This window comes from Melospiza melodia, chromosome 14 (genome assembly GCF_035770615.1).
Source record: "Melospiza melodia melodia isolate bMelMel2 chromosome 14, bMelMel2.pri, whole genome shotgun sequence".
NCBI classification, from domain to species: Eukaryota; Metazoa; Chordata; class Aves; order Passeriformes; family Passerellidae; genus Melospiza; species Melospiza melodia.
The window spans coordinates 7,264,714-7,286,025 of NC_086207.1; the positions used below are offsets into that span (position 1 = coordinate 7,264,714).

The 21,312-nt window shown below is 38.2% G+C and overlaps 1 protein-coding gene across 12 annotated transcripts in view; it reads right to left on the minus strand.

Moving 5' to 3' along the window:
- TENM2 (teneurin transmembrane protein 2) overlaps positions 1–21,312 on the minus strand; it is a 615,620-nt gene that overhangs the window by 222,966 nt on the left and 371,342 nt on the right. For all 12 annotated transcript variants that reach the window (XM_063168605.1, XM_063168602.1, XM_063168601.1 and 9 more), the window contains one exon: positions 1,678–1,887. In XM_063168605.1, the coding sequence (XP_063024675.1) occupies positions 1,678–1,887 (210 nt within the window). The remainder of the gene's footprint in view (positions 1–1,677; positions 1,888–21,312) is intronic.

A 21,312-nucleotide genomic window follows, 5' to 3' on the forward strand; every position in this document is an offset into this window, starting at 1 on the left:
GTTCCCCTCTCACCCAGCCACCCCACTCTGTTACAGCATCTTCTTCTCATTGCTCACAGCTGTGGCCTGTTAAAGTCAGCCTGGTCCTAATCTTTGATAATTGGCCCAGATGCACCTCCTTAGGGGTAAGATTACTTGCCATACTACCTTTATTTTCTTATATTCTATCCTCCTACAATTATTATTTCATTGTGCAATGATATTTTAACATGCCTGAACAGGGTTAAAGGATAATTCAGGATGGAAGGAGTGCCAGGAGGTGCAGCACATGTTGCAGTTGAGACAGCCACTACACACAGAGTATCATCCTACAATATCAGAAGGCTTCACGCATCTTCCCTTCTTGTTCTTCAGCCCAGCCTTTCATCCCCTCCTGTTGATGCCCTGCCCCTGTGTGCCCTCTGCTCCCTTTGGTGGCTGCTCAGTGCCCCTGGGCACTCCAGGGCTCATTGCTGTCAGTGCTGCTCACAGCTGTGCCCATGGGGACGGGGCTGGGCCAGCCCCACTCCAATCACCACAAACTCTGTGCCCACAGGTGCCCAGCCCAGTGCCCTGCCAAGCAAAGGCAGCTCTGAGGTCAGAGCAGGTAGCTCAGGATTTCAGCCAGCACGTTCTCAGAAAGCTCCAAGCACAGAGGCTGGACAGGCTCCCAGGGCCACCTGCTCTAACCCAATGCTTAGGGAAAAATTATCCCTAATGTCCATTCTGAATGTTCTGTTTCAAATTCTGCTGCCTGCTCACCCTCCCACTACACCCACAGCCCCTATTAAAGAGGGTGTTCAGGTGTGCAGCCCACAGTCCCACATCATACAGAACCTCCAGAGCTCCCTCACTACAGCAAATTTATCCCTTGGGCAGACCAGAAACTGCATAGAAGCTCCACACCTACTGTGTTCAGTTAAATAACACACAACATGTATCTCTAATAATAAAAGAAAGGTGCTAGAATAGCTTCTTTTTATTTGTCTGTATTTCTAAAAAGGGACTGGATCTTCACTCAGTTTTTGGCTGTCAAAATGAAAAGTCAGCACCTACTAATAAAAATTAAAATAGAAAAATGAAAAGAGAGGAAAAAAGAATAAAGAAAACCCTAGGCACTACAGATTCCATGAGTGATAGAGCTGCAAATGTTTTAAAACAGTGGCCTGAAAGACAAGAATTAATTTGCTGAAAAATAGCAGATCTTAGTTAAATGTGACATTGTAAGTACAGAACCAGACAGATTCAGAAACAAGAACAGACACAGACTGGCAGAAGCAACATGCATTTTTTAGATACAAAACCTCATCACCAAATGATATATTACATTAGCCCATGCAGAACAAAGAACCATTGTGCGTACATTTCTCTCCTACCAGATGCAACAAGGAGCAGGAAACCTACTTTGAAAAATAAATCCCTCTGATGACAAGAATTCAATAATATTTTTTACACAGCTCCTACCATACTTCAAACTAAAAATCCCTCTACAGTAAAATGAAGGAACACCATCTATGATGGATTGCATTTCCAGGAATTTTCCATTAAATAAACCAGTAAGATTTTCTTTGCCCCATTTCCGTAGATGCTCTCAATTTTCTGCTGATGCAAGAACACATTTGCACACATTCAAAAAGAAGGCTTAGAACTGGCACAAACATGTCACAAACAAACTCCATATGTTTGCAATTTTCTTACCACTGCTGGAAGCCTGCTGTGGCCCCGAACATGCTCTCAGCAGATAAGAATTGGGAGAGAACTCCTCGTCAGGGTTGGTGTCCATGATTTGATGGGACGTGTTGCTGTCTAGCAAAGGCATCTGGCAGCTGACTGGTGCAGGGTTGTGGGAGCTGGGCAGCTGGGCAGAGGGGAGAAGGCTGGACGAGGACGTGGGTGGAAGGGGACGACCTGGGAGAGAGGACAGAGGGATCAAAGATCAGCAATGAGTGCAATGGAAAAACCCCAGCAGCCAAGTCATGGCACTGTGACCTTCCGTGGGTGCACTCCAGTACTGCCACGCTCAGACCCACAGCCTCCCCACTGGTACCAACCTGGCCCTTGGTGTCACATTCCCTGAAATTACATTACATCTGTACATCTCTGAAAATAACAGTAGTGGACTGATTGTTTTTTTTGTTTTTTTAACTAGGAAAATTGCTGCAGCACAGGAATCTCTCAGAGGCAGGAAACAGCCCAACAAGGGCTTTCTTTGAGCTAAGAATGCTCTGGACCTTCCCAGATCCCCCTGAGAGATGTGACAGGAGGGGACAGCAGGACTGAAAGGCAATTAATTATTCCACTTTAAAGATGGACTAAACTGGAATCTGGGCTGGCAACTCTCAGTTCTGCTGTCCTTCCTCTCCCATTGCTTTCCTCACCAGAGCTGTAGGAGCACAATTTCCTGCCCAGCCAGGTTAATTCCAACCCTGAAGCCCAATTCTTAATGGGTATGAAATACTTCAGCCCACAGCAACAATATGGTCTTGGTCACACAAAGCTGTGATATCAATTCAACAACAAAAATGTTCATAATTATGCATCCTATTCTTTTGTGAACTCTCATAACTTTACATTAATCCATTCCATCAAATGCACACAGACGAAGACAGGTTTTTTTTTTCTCATTGTGTGGTGGGGTTTTTTTGCATTGCAAGTTTATCTAGTACATTGAAGAAACTCTTCATGAATAATTTAAATGTAAGAAAATATGACCTTTGTGATACTGCCAAAGTCTGTAAGGCAGAGATCTGCTACAAATGTTGAAACACAGCAAAACTACATAAAATGCTGTATCTTTATTTCCATCATTCTTAAAGAAACAGTAGAGAGAAAATACACACTGATTTTCTCACTGGTTATACCTTCATTTTCTTGAATCAAGGACCCCTCATTTTGTATGAATTACTCTAAGGTTTGTACCATTAAGTAAATATATGGAATCACACATGAAATTCCAAATGAGGGGGGAAAAAAAAGGAAGAAAATGAAAAGTTCCAACTCCCACATATAAATTTTATCTGGGATGCAGCAAAATACCAAAGGCTCACGTAGATACTGAAAACCACCAACTTTGTACTGCTTGGTACCAGCAAATAACATGAAGTACTTTTTTCCCTTTGAAAACTTTTGAAATAAAATAAATACTAGAACACATGCAGGTGAGTTTTATGATTATTTGTTATTAATTTTTTAGTCCTGGATAAATTGATAAGACTGAATGACCAAGATATTATATGACAGAAATGGATTTAATCTACTCCATAGTAACTCCCATCTGCAATCTTTTATGCAGCAGAAAATTCAATATGCATTGAATATTTTCATTGTGGACTTGCATTTGTGAGGAAATAATTCTAATATTGATGATAGGAATAATTACTGTTATTATTCATGATTATGCTATTCTTATGAAATACTACCAGAAAATCCTAAACATTCCAGGGATGTGATTGAGCAAAACCAGCTTCTAATTATTTCTTTGCAACGTGCAGAAAGAAGCAGAGAGGCTGAGGTTTGACACACCTCTGACAGGAACGTGACATTCGTGCCCACTGTGTGCATTTAATTTTCACATATTCTGGCTCTGCTTCAACACTGTGAAGTTGAAAGAAGCAGCCTTATAAATTCTAAATCTGCACTGACTGCATGTATCATATGGAAATGTATTACTATACTATAAAACTGTTGGATGTGTGAGGGTATGAGATGAAGGAAAAGATTTTTTCCTTTTGTGGAAACTACATATGGTATTTTAGAGCAATTTAGGTACAATTTTGCAGAATACATTGAGAAATGAAAAAAAACCCTCAAATCCTGAGAATTCTTTTGTCAGGAATGCTAATGACATTGTTACCATCATGAAATAATACAGCCCAAGTCCCTGAAGAAAAGGCAAAATGTCTAATGACTGCAGCTCTGTTTGTAGCTGGGAGGAATCAGAAGGTATGGAGCTGTTAAAATGGGGCATCATTTTGGTGGGAAGTTTGCTCTTGAGGAAGATCTGCCCACAATCACGTGCTAATGGCAAAACAGAGATGCCTGTGAGCCACAGAACCCACTGCCAGTCCATCCTCATCCAATAAACAGCCAAATTTAATTAAAATTTTTCTTGTTGAGATGGTCTTGGTCTATCAAGTTGACTTTTTTGCATCTACTAAACATTAAACTCCCACTACAGCCTTACCTACCCTCTTTGTGGGACTCTTAAAAAACATTTTCTCTCTCTCTCTCTCTCCATTCCCAGCCCCTGAAACACACAGGATCTCTTAAGACACCCAGATTTATGTAAAATTAGGTGGGAAATAAATTGAACAGAAAGACTTCATCAAGGTTTTTTGCCCTAAAAAGTTAATCTAAGGGGTAACTATCTGTAGCACCAGTCAAGAGAATGGCTTGTGAAAGTCCCAACATGTGGGGATGCAGTTAGGCTATAAAGAACATCATATATGTAATTTATTTGTTACTATACATTCATAAGTGAGAAATGAGGGGTTTGATTCATACTTACATTAATATCTTGGTCAAATAAGTCCAATGTAACATTTAAAAGAACAGAGTAAGCTTTGCATGTTCTATAAACCTGTCAGACCCATTCATATGTCTGCAGACATCTCAACAGTCATATTTTGAAACTTCCCAGCTCTTTAAAATATTCTAAATTTTCATTGCTTCTCAATGGGATTTGCAATACCCTATGGTCTATAAAAATGGTGTGACATATGATAACATCATATTCTATTACACTGCTGTTTTCAAAACTTAAATCATAATAGAAGTTCCTACAATTTGTCTTCATATAGTAATATATTAAAGCTTCTCTGAACAAGTTTTCTATCTAGGTGAGCATTGACAGAATCCTATGTAATGGATACTTACAGTGACAGCAATAATGTAATTGTGTAACACAGTCAAAGAAACATAAACCAGATACAAATGCTAGAAAGGGAACCAGGCTTAAAGCTGATATATTACATTTTCAAAAGGGAATTGTATCAGTTCTTTTCCCAATATCTGTTCATATGCATGCTCATACTGCATATACTCATGCATGACAAAGACTTGTACAGATACTGAATACAGCACTCGTAAGGCACTTTTCAAAAAGCAAGCAGCCAAGAAGAAAAAACAAATTTCCTCTCCTCCCACCCCTTTCTCCTGTCATTTCTCTTATCTTGCTTTTTGAGAGTGAAGGAAGAAATGTGGTAACTCTTCATTCAGATTTGGGCTTGCTTTGGGCTTCCACACCACACAGCACCTCAGCCTGCAAGGGCCTTCTTTACCCTCTTTTCACCTATATTCCATTTTCCTTTTAAATCAGGCTCATGTTTCTTCACCAGCCCAGGAATTTTTATGAAACCATTCCTCAATTACTGCTACACTTTAAGTCCCCAATGCTTAAAATCTGCTGTAGAACCTACATTCAGAAATCAGACCATGCTCACAGCTGGTAATGTCTCAAGCCCAGACAGGGAAGAAGAGTCCTGTTCATCTTAATCACAATAACACATTGGGAAAAGAGATAGTTCAGTTGAAAGACCACACCATCACCAGAAGGACAAAAAAAATACAAAGGAAAAAAAAAAAGACTGCCTGCAATCACTCCCAGCATGAATATACATAAATAAGAGACATAATCAAAGAAGAGATGCAAGCTGCTCATCAGTTACTGAAGGATATTTGAGATACACTTTTCATACTCTCTGTTCTTCCTCCTCCTTTAAAGGACCTATAGGGTTTTGTGGATAAATAAAGCCCACATGTGTGTAGAACCCTGGCCTCTGTATTACACCATGGTGCAAATAGGGAACAAAAAAAACCCCTGGAATTTAACAATTTTGTGCAGCAATTATGGAAAAAATGCATTCCAATATGTATGTGCACATATTTATATACTTTTTTATATATACTGAAGTATAGTTACCCACAGAACTCTAGATAGACATGCATAATATCCAAACCATGTTATTTTAACAGGTATAAAGATGAATCCAGACTCCTTAAATAGCTATTTTGCCATTAATTTGGACAGGAGGGAAGATCACAACCTATGTGTTGCCATCTCACACTCTTAAGTCACTCATTTCAGTCAATCCTGTCATTTACCACCCCTGAGTCCCAGGTGTGGTAAATACTGATGTCAAAGCTTCTTGTATCGGTAATGGAATTCTCAAGCTTTTTCCACTAGCAGAATTTCTCTTCTAAGGTTAGATATGTGTAGCAAACATCTGTGTAGAGTGTTCAACCCTGTGCATTTCAGCATGATTGTCATACACCTAGGCAGCATATTGATAACTGACATTTATGACAGAAAATCTTCCTATATGTACAGGCTTTTATAAGCAAGATCAGCTTTCAAAAGTTTCAACAGCTGTTAATTTTCACTAGCAAGGGGTTATCATATAACTGCTCTGTTCTTCTCTAAGGATATCTGCCCAGTAAAGCAGCCAATAAACAGAAATGCCCTGTAAAGGCTAAATTAGTCGCATAAATTGCTACCAATAAAGCCCTTTTGTTCTACAGCTCTGGTCAGAAGGACCAGGGCTCAGGTAGAAAAGGTAGACACAAGCCAACATCTCCCTGTGCAATCCCTGGCAGGTTAGATTGCAGAAAGAAGGGAAACTTTAAGGTAATTGCTTTTAAAAAGCAGCTCTTTGGAAGATGTAGTGGCATGCAAGTGTTAATGCAGGAAGCTGAGGAGGCAGAGTGAGAGCAGAGGAGTTGTTTCTTCATAACTGATGGCATCAGAAACACTGTGTAAAATACTTAATTGGCAATTAAGATTTTGACATTTACTGATTGAAGCTGCTGATATTCATGTTACACCAATACAAAGTATAGGACCCTGTGCAAAGTAATCCCATAAAATTATGTTAGTGACTTATTTGATGGACAGGATCATTAACTGCAGTTGCTGCATTGCTCATTTACACCACAATTATACACAGAGGGTTATCTAGCAATGGAATGGGGGGATGTTAACTGCAGGTGATAAAAGAGAAGGATCAGATCTCGTCCTCCTTTGCCCCCTTCCATCAGGAAAGCTGGACAGAATCAGAACAAGGACCAGAGGCAGGACCTGTAACAGCTCACAGCCTCCTCCACCTAACACATTCACACTACGTTTTCAAGTCAGCCTAAACTGAAGCACCTACATTGTCAGCATTGCTAAGTTCACTGTCAAGAGTGAGAAAAGCTGCTAAATGTGTCAGGAAACAATTAGATAGGTAAGGTGCACATTTTTGCAGTGCAAAGCACTACGAATTTAGCAGGTAGCTGATGAAGGCGAAACTTTCCTGAGGTACAGCACATTCAGCAGACTCTCCTCTTCCTCCCCAGAAAAATTGCCTTCTGCAGAAGAAGAAAGATATCTCCTTCTAATCTGTATGCACAGCACTGCTCACCACTGGCTTGGGCCCTCTCAAGGCGGGGGGCAAGAGTTATATTTAATATATCTATATTAAAGATATATATATATATACACTATATATAGAGTTATATTTTATATAAATATATATAAATATATATTGTGAGTTATATTTTATATAACTATATATAAATATATATTGTATATATATTTAGTATATATTATATATATATATATATAGAGAGAGAGAGAGTGTTATATTTAATAAATTAAATATATATTGTCCTAACTGGCACAAAGAACATAAATATTTTTTACTTGGTGAATTACTACAGTTAACTGACACGGATGGGGAGCAGCATATGTGATTTTTGTAGCTAAACTGACCTCTGTGCACTGGGGGCCAGCAGAGCCCCAGCAGGGAAAGCTCTGCCCAGGGGAGAGAGTTCTTCCCCCCAGAGCCAAGCAGGCTGTGCTGGCTGCTCCCAGGAGAGGCAGGAGCTCCCAGGGGTTAGCCAGGAGCAAGCAGCAATGCTCAGCCAGCTGTGCAGAGCATTCCCTCAACCCCTGACTGCACTCTAGTGCTGCCTTGAGCAGGCTGACCTGGAACAGAGGCTAGGCAGAGTAAAAAAATAAAGTAGGGATTTATTAAAAGGCCTCAATGGATATTCCCTAGACAGCACAAGAGGCCAGCTAGGGCTACACCCAAGATGAGCCCAAAATGCATGACCAGTTGTAGCCATATTTTCTGAAAAACCCTTTCCTTAGGATTTTTCCTCCTGAGAAGCTGCCAGGCCTCAGGAACAAAATATAAACAATTATTATCTGCTGCTGTGGAATGCAACAGGTGCATCTGGGATTGGTCTCGTGTGGTTGTTTGTAATTAATGGCCAATCACAGTCAGCTGGCTCAGACTCTCTGTCCAAGACACAAGATTTTGTTATCATGCTTCCTTCCTTTCCTATGCTTAGTTAGCCTTCTGATTAAATCCTTTCTTCTATTCTTTTAGTATAGTTTTAATGTATCATAAAATAATAAATCAGCCTTCTGAAACATGGAGTCAGAACCTCATCTCTTCCCTCATCATCAGACCCCTGTGAACACCATCACAACCAGTCATTAAATCTCTCACTTTTATAAGTTTTGGTCCCTTTTCATATTGTAGTTAATATTCCAACTATAGCTTTAGGTTATGAAGTTCAATCCTCCTTGTTTTTCTCTCTTCAATTCACCATTTATTTATAATGCTATTTATTATACGGTTATATTTTTGGGCCTGGAGCTTGTAACAGTTGTCCTTGGTCAAGCTGGAAAAGGATTGTTCTGTTTACCCACCCTGTGGAGAGAACTCACTGACACTCGCTGTGAAGCTCAGAGCTACACACTAAAGCAGCACAGAATCTGAGAAAAACACGAAAACTGAAACTCAAGGCATTACAAGAGGGAGAGACGAAACAAAAGCCCCAAATGAAGTATGTGAGAAAAAGAGGGAAAGGAATCAAACAGTCTATGATCGTTTTCTTCAGCTCCAAGTTGCTTCCTCTTGCCTAAACTGCTGCACTTCTTCTCTAGGGCAAACAGGATTCAAAAAGAGCAAAAGAAAAAGATACAAATCAGGATTTGGATGACAGAGAGTTATCAGTGAAGAAAAGTACTTCCAGTCCTCCCGAAGCTCCTATCTCCAAAAGCAAACAGGCACAAAACCAGCCAAGCCAAGAAAAAGATTTTCACAGAGTCTATTTCACAAAAGTCAAAGGACAAAACATGGTCCTTCTAAAAGCCCACACCTGTTTTCTGATGTGTGTAGGTATTTTTCTGCATCACAACAGACATTAAGGGCCACTAAGGATACAGCTGATGCCATCTCAGCATTCCAGGCAAAGAGAAAATGGTGCTGAGACAAAAGAGAATAGCAAAAGAGAGATTTAGACACAGTAAGTCACCACCTGGGATTTATTTCACAGTGAATCAGCAAAGGCAATTCACTACCACAGATTTGTGTTTTTCCCATTTAACGAAATTAGTAACTCCCTATCTCTTGCTTAGTTTTCTCAACAAACATTTGTTCAAAAAAATTAATTATTTATTTTACAAAAAGCAAAACAGAGAAATATATTCATATTTTATATATTTGTTTTCCGCCTTCTCTGAAGTAAAACCATTACTGCACAACTAGAAATAGACTCTGAGAACTGCAGATAATAGATAAGGGATAGATGAAGAAACACCAGCAAGTCCTGATCCCTGTTTTTTTATTACAGATCCATTCTAGAAGCCTGTTTAAGCTTTGTTATCTTCTTTAAACCATTTGACCTCTGTACATGATTAATATTTTCTGCAGTACTGCACATGTGTAATCTTTGAATATGAAAATCACTGTACCAACAGAAGATATTATCATTGCAAAAACTCTGTAGGAGAATGAGACTAACTTGGAAATCAATCACTTCTGACTTCCAGTGCTGAAGTTAAATTATTTTTTCTAAGCAATCCATCTACAAAATGTATCAGTTTTATGAAATTTGGATATTAAAAATAAGGAGACAGTCATGACTTCAGAATTATCTAAACCAATTCAGTATGTAAAGGAATAATTTGCTGCTGTCAAAAGCTAATGTCACTTAATTCTTGTCTTGTTAAATCATCTGATGCCCCCTTCTTTTTTAGTTAAACAAAGATAAATAATAAAAGCAATTTACAGCTAGAAGATGTTAGGGTTCTGCAGCTGTTCAATGTCTTCTGGGCAGATTAGATTCTGTAATGAGAAGTTACAAGCCTCATTTTATAAAAGCTGTTGCTGTCTCGGGAAAAACATCAGTGAATAAGATTAGAAAACCCTTTTCCTTCATGAACCTATTACACTCACAAGCTGATTACTTGGCATATGTTTGATACCTTCATAGCTGGAAAACAGTAATTTGTTTCAATGATTTTTTCCCATCACTCATAAAGTCAAAATGTCTCCTCTAATATTACCCTACCTCTGATTCAGCCAGGAAAACCAGAGACAAATCCATGGGAGCAAAACTCACACCAAGCCGAATTTAACTTCCCTAAAAAAGGTTCCACTGAACTAACTATAACTAACATTAAATTGTAACAACTTATGAGCTGCCTGTTCCTTGTGGGACAAAAATAACATTCTAAGATTAGGAATGTATTTAGAAGAAACTTATTGGAAGATCCACAACCATATGTGAATGAACTTTAGGCTAACTTAATAATATCTGCAGCTTTTAAAAACTGGGAAGAAAGAAAATTCCCTGTTTATCAATCTTACCAGCTAAACATTCATGTCAGGGAATTCCACTAACAAAAGGGTGGTAATTAGGCTCTGGGTAGGTAATTAGCAGGCACCCTGTGAAATCTTCCCTCCCAGATCAATCTAGAAGTACTTGATTTCATCTTCATTCAGGGACACCAGGAATTCAGACTGAGCTGGGCTACAAACTTGTTTCCACTATCCAAACACCTTCTGTTTACCTTCACCTAATTTTAGTGAAATTCCAAGTACTGTTAAACAACCACTCACACCATCTGTACTGCATTTATCCCTGAATGTTGGCTTTATGTCTATTAGAGAAATTTATTTCCAGGGATGTTGCAACACTCAGCATTTCAAGTGCCTGGAGCCACTAATAGGTGGGATAAATAACAATATCTTGAACAAACATGAGAAAACTCCAACCTGTAATTATTTAACAGCTCTGTGAGAGTGGTACCTAGTCAGTACTAACTGGTGGGAGTTGGATAATGATTAAGGGATTTGTGTTGACTCTTTGCAGCCTAATAAAAAAAAGTAGCTCCATTTTCTGGAGGAAAAATTAGAAATGAAAACAAGGCTTCACATGACCCACATTACATAAATGGCCAAATAATTTAAATTAATATGCTTAAAATCTGCTCTATCATGTGCCAGTGCTATATTCTGGCTAATTCTGCTTCAGGCTATTAAAGACTACTTTTCTTGGTTCCACCTACAGTTAAAATATGGTGTTGCTATTTGCTTTCGAAATGTGTGGTGAACACAGTCCTGAATTAGTGCTGTCCCACTGCTGTGACACACTCTTTGAGATGTTTTTATTTTAGTGCTGCCAGATAGGGAGGTGCAGTTAGAACAGCAACAGAATGATGGGAATTATTCTTGATAGTTGAATTTACATGACATAATCTTGAGATTTACATTTTCCTTGCCTCATTTGGTTTCTTCTCTCAACATCCAGCTTTGCATTTCTTACACCACCCAGACTGACTGAGCAGGAGTTTTGGGTGCACAAGCAAACTAAAAGTTTGACTTTCCAGTCCTCTCTGTAACTGGTGGGATTTTCCAAAGCACAAAAGCATATCAGAATTTAACTTAAACATTTAACAGGTGCTGCAGATGTGTAAGATTGTTGTGATATTTTACACTGAACTCCTGTGTGCCCCTGCTGAAGTTAACACACCTGTAACACATGCTCCTTCAGGCTGAACACCCATCCCAGCATTTAACAGCAAAGCACAGTGAAACCTCCACGTTAGTCAATGCAAACTCTATTTTTGCCTTCAGCACAGCCAGGGGTTCTGCACTTTTCTGAAGTCCTGAAATGCTCCCCCAGCTGCAGTCTTTTCCTGACTGCAATACCAGGCTGCTGTGCTCATTCAGTGCAGGACAATCCTCCGTGCTCAGGCCTAGGAAAACAGCCTGGACCCAAAGTGAAATTTAAAATCTAAGGGAGTGTGAAATACCATCACATACATGAGCTAGGCCCAGCTAACCCTTTAAGGAATACACAATGTATCCCAGCATAGGATTATGGACAACCTACCAAATCACTTACAAATAAGCAGATAAAATTTTGTTCTCACCTACTATTGAATAAGGTTTGAAATATTTCCATCTTTGTAAAGGTGATTTCTAGTTCAGAGTTTGGGAAGTAGACTCAAATAAAGAATCAGAATATAAACTACAATCTGTAGACCACACCTTAGCTGAAGACTGGAATCTGCTCACTTTTCTTACATGAAAACTGAAAACTATTTCTTCTTAAGTGAGAAGGCTTGTGTCAAATTTCCCTTTATGTGGAAAGATTTAGCCAAAATAAAACCTGAGTGGCAGACTGCAACATAACAGTGATCAGACCATTAATTATTTTACCACTGCTGTGTATCCCCATAATTAATGGCACTCCGTGAGACCAATACAGGAAATTAAAATTTCCTTTTAATGAAAAGAAATTGCAGACATGAAAGGCCACTATATGAAAAATGGGTCTTGATTCTGCAGTACTAAAATAACCTGTAACCTGATTAAAAGGCATTTGGAAGCACAAAACTAGATGTGTTAAAAAGGTAAGAAATCAGAAGATTTCTTTTTCAGTATAGTTAAAGTTGCCAGAATGAAGGAATAAAGATACATGTTCTTCCCTTGCAACAAATGGGCTCTGTTCCATGCTTTTTGGTAAAGCCAAAACCCCACTGAAAATCAAACAGGCTACAGAATAGCTTGAATGTACCATTCTGTATTTCAGCACAAACTGTATCTTTAAAACAATGACAGTTTCTCTCATCTTTTCAGTCTTAAAGCACTTTAAAACTCCAGCCCAGAAATACATGGACAAAGAGAAATTAAAGCAACTGAAGCTGAAATTTGCTACTTAGGAATCCAAAGTTTGTTTACACCATTAGAAGGCACTCAAATATATATCCCCATAAATGACAAGGTCCCAGAAGCAAATTAACAGGAACAATTTTCCCATCTCAGGAGCTGTCAAGATGGGCTCTGTTAGCCAATTTATCTTACTCTAGCACATCTCTGGTGCTTGTCAATCAATATGTGAAACATTTGGTGTTGATTGCCATTTTTCTATCCACTTCCTTTTGCCTCTCGTACCAGGCAATTTACTGCAAGTCAATCAAGGTTGAAGCAGACCTTGTTTAAATAAAACACTGTTGAGTTCTTTTCACACCAACAATTTCAAAACCAGAATGAGCTGTAGCTCTTCACATTTACATTTATACTACTTTTTCTGTTTTTCCCAAATGCCATGCTCAAGCTATAAGTCATAACTAAACTCAGCCGAAGGCTTATGGAGAAATCAGTCAAGGAAGATGAACTGCATAGAACTGTAAATGCTTTTGCTGTCAAAAATTCAGGCTATCAATGGAGACAGACAACATTAAAAAGTACTTAAATAATCTGGGATTGTTTCTTTTTTTACCCTTGCTTGAAGTCAGGTCTCCACACCAGAAAAAACAACTTCTAACTTGTCTGAATTTCTTAACTCTGGATAAATATTTCAAATATTCATTTATGCTGGTATTTTAGGGTAAGAGGAGCTCAACTACTGCGTTTATAGCTGTGGTTACAAATAAATGTTTGAAGAAAGTCAATTCTCCCAACAAGAACTTGGTCCCACATTAAGCACACCAGCTGCCTCTCACAGCTGCCTCTCACATTCAGAGGAAACAATTGCAGAACAATCCCAGGACACACCACAGCTGATTTTGGCACTACCTTGGCATCACCTGTCAGCAGTGAGGCAGGGAAACAGGGCAGAAGAACACCCATTGCACCATGTAATTTCACAGGTATACAACTGAAACAATACGCACTTACAGTATGCAACACTTGCCATTTCTCAAACTTTCTACACAGTAACTTGGTTTTACAATCAACACCTACAAAACCTCTCTAGTGTGCTCAATCTTGTTTCAATATTTAGGTTCACCTTGGACTGCAAAATTTACCCCACAACAATTCACAGCAGTGGCACACAGAATTACTGTCTGCTGGGTTGGAGCAGCCATTCAACTCCTGCCAGATACTACAAGTGCTTTTAGGTGCCATAACTAGGGACTGGCATCCATTTATTAACCTTAACACCATTATTTATCATATTCCCATATGTATAAGAGCAACAAAAGAAAATGTAAGTCAGACCAAGCCCTAAGATCTCCAAAGTAGTAATCCCTTACGGATAACACAGAATATATTCCCTTAATAACAAAGAGAAAGAAAGCGACTATGTTACTGTTATTAGTGAGATCATCCACTCCTGCCCTTAATTCTGAAAGACACAAAAGTGCAAGACATTCAAAACCCCTACAAGCTTAATCAGATATACACATTAGCATACATGAAATATAAATTATTTAATATATATTATATGTAGACAAGTAAGAGAGTCAATACCTCACTCTATGTTAGAAAACGAATGGTCATTAAAAGATAAAAAAATCCTCAGTTCCTTCTTTGGTCAACAACTTACAAATTCACAACAACACCAAATTGCCTATAATTAACACCTTGTAAAATTTAATGACAAGAAGATTCCTGGTCATTTGCTTATACTTTCCTATGAGACCTAATATCTTCTTGATCCATAGCACACAGCCAAAAATAGATAAAATGCCTGAAACATAGTCAGAGACTGAGTGAAAAATAAAAACAAGTGTATTACAAGGCATATACAATCACCAGTCCCATCTTGAGCAGTATATTTAAAAACTATGCCAGCATTACAAGCACCACAACTCAAATGGGATGCATTTCACTATCTTTAGGGTAAAGAATGCTCCAGATCTCCAGATTAATTATAAAATAATAGATGTTAAACAGTTTAGAGTACTAGTCTCAGGAAGGAAAAACCTCTGCTGTTTATCCTCCCCAAGGGGCTACTGTAGGTAACCCTTACCAGGCAGGCCCCAGTTAAAGGATCCTCCTTTACTCTGCTGCAAGTAATAGGCGGGAAAAAAATTATCAAAAAACCCCAAAATTCAGTTTATATATAAGAGCTAGGGGTATATCATCTATATGGATGTTTTATAAACATATACGAATATAGACGTACACACACACAAGTATATGTGTATGCACACTGGCATATGTGGGGTCCTAACACCACCAAGAGTTGATCTTTGAGTTATTTTCAGAAAAAATTCTCATTGGCCATGAGAAGGAAGTTATATGTTTTACGTGACATTGATGTCACTAAAACAAAACAAACAAACAACAAACCCAAAATCAACAAACCAGCGAGCTGGAGGTATTAAAAAGTATGTCCTGCAAGGCAAAACCAGTTAGCCTGATTTATGCCAATATGATCCATGTTCTGCTTCAGTAACAATAGCCAGGAGCCCACAGTAAAAACTATCATAAAAGTAATAAACAATTCCAGATTGCCAGTTTTAATTAAGGGTGATTTCCCTGCTGTCCTCCAAAAGATGCCTCCTACACTAAAGCACAAAGAGCCACACTGATATAACATTTATTTTAGAATTTTCAGTGATTTTCGGTGATAGGAGACCACTTAAGACATCACAAAATTTCCCTTTCTTTTCTCTGCACCTGTCTAAAACATACCTTGAGAAAAACCTTCAGAAATCTCTGGGCTTCTTTGGATATAAATTTTGCCACAGGCCAAGGCATGCATGAGATTTTTACAATCCTCTCAGCTATGTGGATGCTACTCAAAGTTTGCAGAAAGCTCATGTCTGGAATTCAGGTTTACAGCTGGGCTCAGACAAGTTATTGGAAAAGCATTTCCTCCAAAATAAACTCAAACACAACAAACAACACCCTGCACCTGCTTAGGAAATGTTTCTCTTGCTCACAGCAAAGCCTGTCTTTTCAGCAGTAGGATTTTCCCCAACATGTTGTATCTATTTTGTGCTATGTGCTTTCTGACTATGAATTCAAAAGGCAACATAAGATGTTTCTGCCACAGAAGGAAGCAACAGGTGATGGGTGATTCAGTTATTTATTAACTGAATGCCCTAAATCAGCAACTGGCTCAGGTCAGAGCAATTCACTGCCAGTCCCCTCTCTGCCCAGCCCCTTCTCCAATACCTTCCAAATCTCCTCAGATTTTCCACTGGGACCCTACAAAGGCTGAACACAAGGTTTGATGGATTTTAGGGAATGTAGATGAAGTTAGCAAGACAGAGAGGCTCAATATAGAGAGAAGCAGTGTTCACTGCCAGAGGGTTGCAGAGTTAGTTACCATCCTCTCTGAAAAGGGGATCACATATTTCACTATCCTTACCATTAGACAGAAGTCCAGGACTTTCATCAGCTCCTATCCTCCTTTTTTCCCCCCATCCAATACCAGATTGCTTGAAACCTTAATTTTAACAAGAACCTGCAATTTTAGCTGCTAAGAGAACTTCACTTTCCTGTCTCTACAGCCCCAGGGACTAATTGAGAAGATTACCTGAAGGCTTGAGATTACCTAAATGCTCCAGAAAGAAAAACCTGCTTAAAACAATTTCTACAAAGAATGCTGACAGAAATAGGAACAACAAGGAGATCTCCCTGTCAGTGCAGGGTTTTACAATCACAAATGAGAGCATGCTGTATGTTATCATGTGTTGGGAAAACCAGTAATAGCACAGCAGGTTTCAATGATTTATTTTATTGTAGTACACAGAAGAGTGATAGATAAGGAGCTTGTTTTCACTACAAATCACAGATCTGAAAAAAGGTCTTGATCTAAAACTATTATGAACTAAGAAGGCGCCAAGTTTTCTTCTGTCCTTGCTAACTTGCTGTGGTGAAAGATGAAATTTGTTAAGTGTCTAAGGCTGAAATAATGCTTCTCTCAGCTACCACGGAGATCATATAAAAGTGGGATTGAGAAATAAGTGGAGTAGATATGTAAGAAAGAGTCAAAGACAATTTTAAAAGATGCCATTTTACCTACACTTAGTGAAATGAAAACTAGAGAATCCACCCTCCTCTTCCATCAGAAGTCATGACCCCATCAGAAACTGATGTACAAAACGGTTCCAGCAAGGTTGGTTAATAGAAATAATACATCACTATCCAGCCCATTTGGGGCTTTTGTTCTTAAACACTTCAGTAAATGGGCCTGTTTTTTAACTCCAACAGATAATTATGAAGTGCAATAAAAAAATTCAAATTATGTTAATAGGCCAGAGAACAACGGCTGTTTCTGAAATCACTGGCAATTACTAGACATAATGGTTCTCAATTAAGCTGGAGGGTAGTTTCAATCGTTCATAATTCACTATTTTAAAAGTATCATAAAAATATATAAATGTGAGTTGTTAATAAAACTTTCAGACCAACCATGTAACCGCATGTGTCCCAGAAAGTAATACTTATTTTATTTTGATGGTGCCTTTTCCCTTGTGAATGATATGTGAATTGTGAGTGAAGAGAGGGTAACTACCTGGGATTTGTTTCTCTCAGTGCTCCTAAGTGGAAGAGGAGTGATATTTCTTTCTTGAGCAACTTCTGTTTCCCTTAGGAATACATCAGCAATCATACATGTCTTTACCAATTCTATTTTTATATCCTACAGCTCACAATAGAAACTTTAATACATACGTGGATGTGAACCAGAGGCATCAGACTTGCCCACTTTCAGATTGCTATTTCACATGTTCTTCAAAGCAATAAAATGGAACAAAGTGGAAAAATTAAGGCCTAAAATCAGAAATCTTGAGGATCATGAAATGGCAAATCCTAAGCACCATCTTTCAATTATGAGCTTGATTCACAATAGATTTCTACCAAATCAAGTAAAACAAATAAAACAAAATGAAGCCATTAAGGAAAGATCAATTGGTGATAATTACTATCCACACTTCACTAAAACTAGCACTTACTTGTCCACCACATGTTTAACCTTGCATTAGGGAAACAGCACAGCTGCAAATTGCTAAGTTCTCATTGTAACTTTGCTATATATGATTAATGATCAGTTTTCTGGAGACATGCCTGAACTACCTGAGTATATGTATTTGAACACATGTGTGCATTTGTTTTATTTATTTATTTCCAAATCAATGACACCTTAGAAACATTTTCTCTAATTCAGCCACTTCAACCCTCCTCCTGCCAAGAAGAAAAACTTTGATTTTTATTCAAATACATTTGCACACATATTACTGAGAAAGAGTAAATCATTTGAGAATAGTTCCTAACTGTAGAAATTAATATTTTCATAATTAAACAGCAACTCAAAGATTGAAGCATGACACAGTAATTCATCAGTGGAAGAGCCATTCATCATCCAGACTTCAGGACGTGTTGAGAGTCTTTATTGCTTTGGCCTCATTAAAATGGTGAAAACCATGAGCTAACATAAATCTGAATCTCTAAGTATTCTATCCCTTAATTTTTAATAGCTCCACAAAAAGAGAAAGGTTAAAACCAAATAAAAGAGATACAAATAGTAATACAATTGCACTAATGAACTGTTAGTTATTGGTTTTAGCCATTTCTCTTTAAAAAAAATTAGTTCAATTTCTGAATGAGTTAGTAATTAGACTCTTTATTGACCTTTCTTGGTTTTTGTTTTGTTGTAGGATGTGGTGTGTTGGCATTTTTTAATCCCTTCATTTTTATTCCCTTTTCTCTCTTCTTTCACTTTTAGTCTCAAACTTGCAGCTAAAGTAAATCTCAAGTGTTACAGCTGGACAAAGATATCTACATAAGGACTACATTGTAATTCAAACTTCATTCCAAATGGGACAGAAATATTCTGAACTCATTCCTATGCAGAAAACACTTGTTTTTCTATCTCATTAAGATCATCATACAATATCAACAGATGCTTAAAAGCCTCTAGTGCTCAAGGAATGTTGAGAAAATTGAAACACAAGTACTTATGAATGGTAATCTAATGATACTGCAAAGATTTTAGTTTTCTGTACTACATCTACCAAAACACACATATCCCAACACTCCCTCCACCAAAAGCCAAAATCTGTCATTAAATAGCTACCATTTTTATGTTACTTCTTACTGGTTGGCACTGTTCATAATTTTACTTCAGAAAAAAGTAAAAATAAAAGAAAACAGGCTGGGGTTGAAGCGTCCCTGAATTGCCCACGCCCTCAGTGGCCGCCATGCCCACAGAACAGAATATTACCATTGCATTACAATCATAGTAAACAAGCATCTGGCTGTCACTTAAAATACAGCTTTTCTCTACTGGCAATAAGAAACATTTTCTGCTAATTTCTGTTATCTGTAAATCTCTCTTGGCATTCCAACTCTGCACTTAATGTGCTGTACACACTCCACTTTATGCACAATGAACATTGCCATCAAATGTCAGCATGTCTTCTTGTTATCTTAAAGATAAGCAGGGATTCACTCAATGAACCATCTAGAGAGTAAGAAGATAGAGAATAAGGAGATATTATTTATTTATTATGGCACAGATATTTAACAGACACACATACACACATATGCATGTATATTTTCTTCCTTTTACACCTGGGAAATAATCATAGTCATTTGCAAAACCCCCTCACTATTATTTCCTGGCTAGCTCTCTTAATTTAATTGCAGAATGGGAGTTGAAGGCAAGTTTAGATCAAGTTATGCATCCATCTACCACATCTCCACAGGACATCAGCCCCAGGTTAATTGTACCTGCTCATTTTCAGGTACCACTCTTGGCTCCCTGCTACTCCAACAGCAGAAACCAGAAGCTGAGTTTCAAGGCACTGCCCAATTTTTTTTTCATACATCTTGTCCTTTTAGACTACTGGAAAATTAATCTGCAAATGACCCTTAAAAACAATATGAGCACAGTGCACAGGTGAGAAACAGCAGCCTTGAAAAATTAAACTTATGTAATAAATTTGCCTTCTTGATTTAACAGTGAAAAGAAACCCAGTTGACTGAATTCACTAGTATGAAGTCAGTGCAAGGAATGTCACAATTCTGCCACAGGTTTCAAACTTTAAAATGGACAAAGTGTTTCATATGCATCAGGAATAGCAATATTTTGGTTAAATAAAAGAGAATTTTTAAAAGTCGTGACCTCTAATTGAGTGCCTATATTTTCAATTTTTATTAAACTCTGTGTCTTATTCTCCCCTCATTTAGATGCTTGCAAAATAAATATAATTATATCCAACTTAAATAACTTTGGAACCTTGAGCTGCAGGTGCTGGTATGCTGTATCTATTACCATATTTTAAACCCTTTTAAGAAGATTGCATTAATTTCTATGATAATTTAGAGCCCATAATGCATTCCAAGATGTGAATAGATGTTAATCACCAAGGAATGATTCTCCTGTATACTAACGAAGTCATGCTGCAACCAGTAACTACTACTTTTAAAATTCAATATTTCCACTGAAAGAGTTAGATTAAGATTTGTTAAAGTAACTATACCCCTGATATGGGCTTAAAAACCCCAAAGTAATTAACAACTACATCAATAGCTATGGCCTTCCTATCTACAGGAATTATTAGGACAGAAAATGTTTGTAGTATTCAGCTCATTCCTTGCCTGGTATTATTAAAACTTAGCCATGCATATTCAACTTCTGCCACCACCACAGAGCAGGAGAGCAGCCAGCTCACAGACAGCAGGCAGAAAAGAGGCTTTATTCTCACAATGATATTATGTTTAATAGTACAGATACATCACTGAGGAGAAGCTGACAGCTGTGATTGCAGAACTATTCTGATATTTGGATTGCTAACATTCAGCCAGAGTTTGCCTCTCGTGTAAGTCAAAGCTCAGTTTGTTCCATCAGCCTCTAACAGAGCAGCATTCAAATTGAAATATCTCCACAAACATGGTGAAAATTGGCCATGTTTTCCTGGAACAAGGCAGGAAAACACAGCTTTACCCCAACCTAGAGGTAACTAAGCATGCCTTTCTGCAATAACCTGCTCACTATTGCTCTGGACAGCAATCAAAAGCAGGATGCAGCACAGGTGAGCCATTGCCTTGTCACTGTCAGCAAGGAGACCCAAAGAGAAGGAGCACTGAAAATCCAGGTGACCCCAGCTCTGGGAATAGCTGGCATTTGACTCCATGGCTTTGGAATGATGAATGCTTGCTTTATTAAAACTCTATTATACTATATTAAAGAGAGATGCACTGGGATGTCCATGATTATGTCAGAACAATCTCTGAAACACATTACAATGTGCTGGAAGAAAATCAGCTCCTATGCGAAATATGAGCCAAAAAAATAAATTCAGAAAAC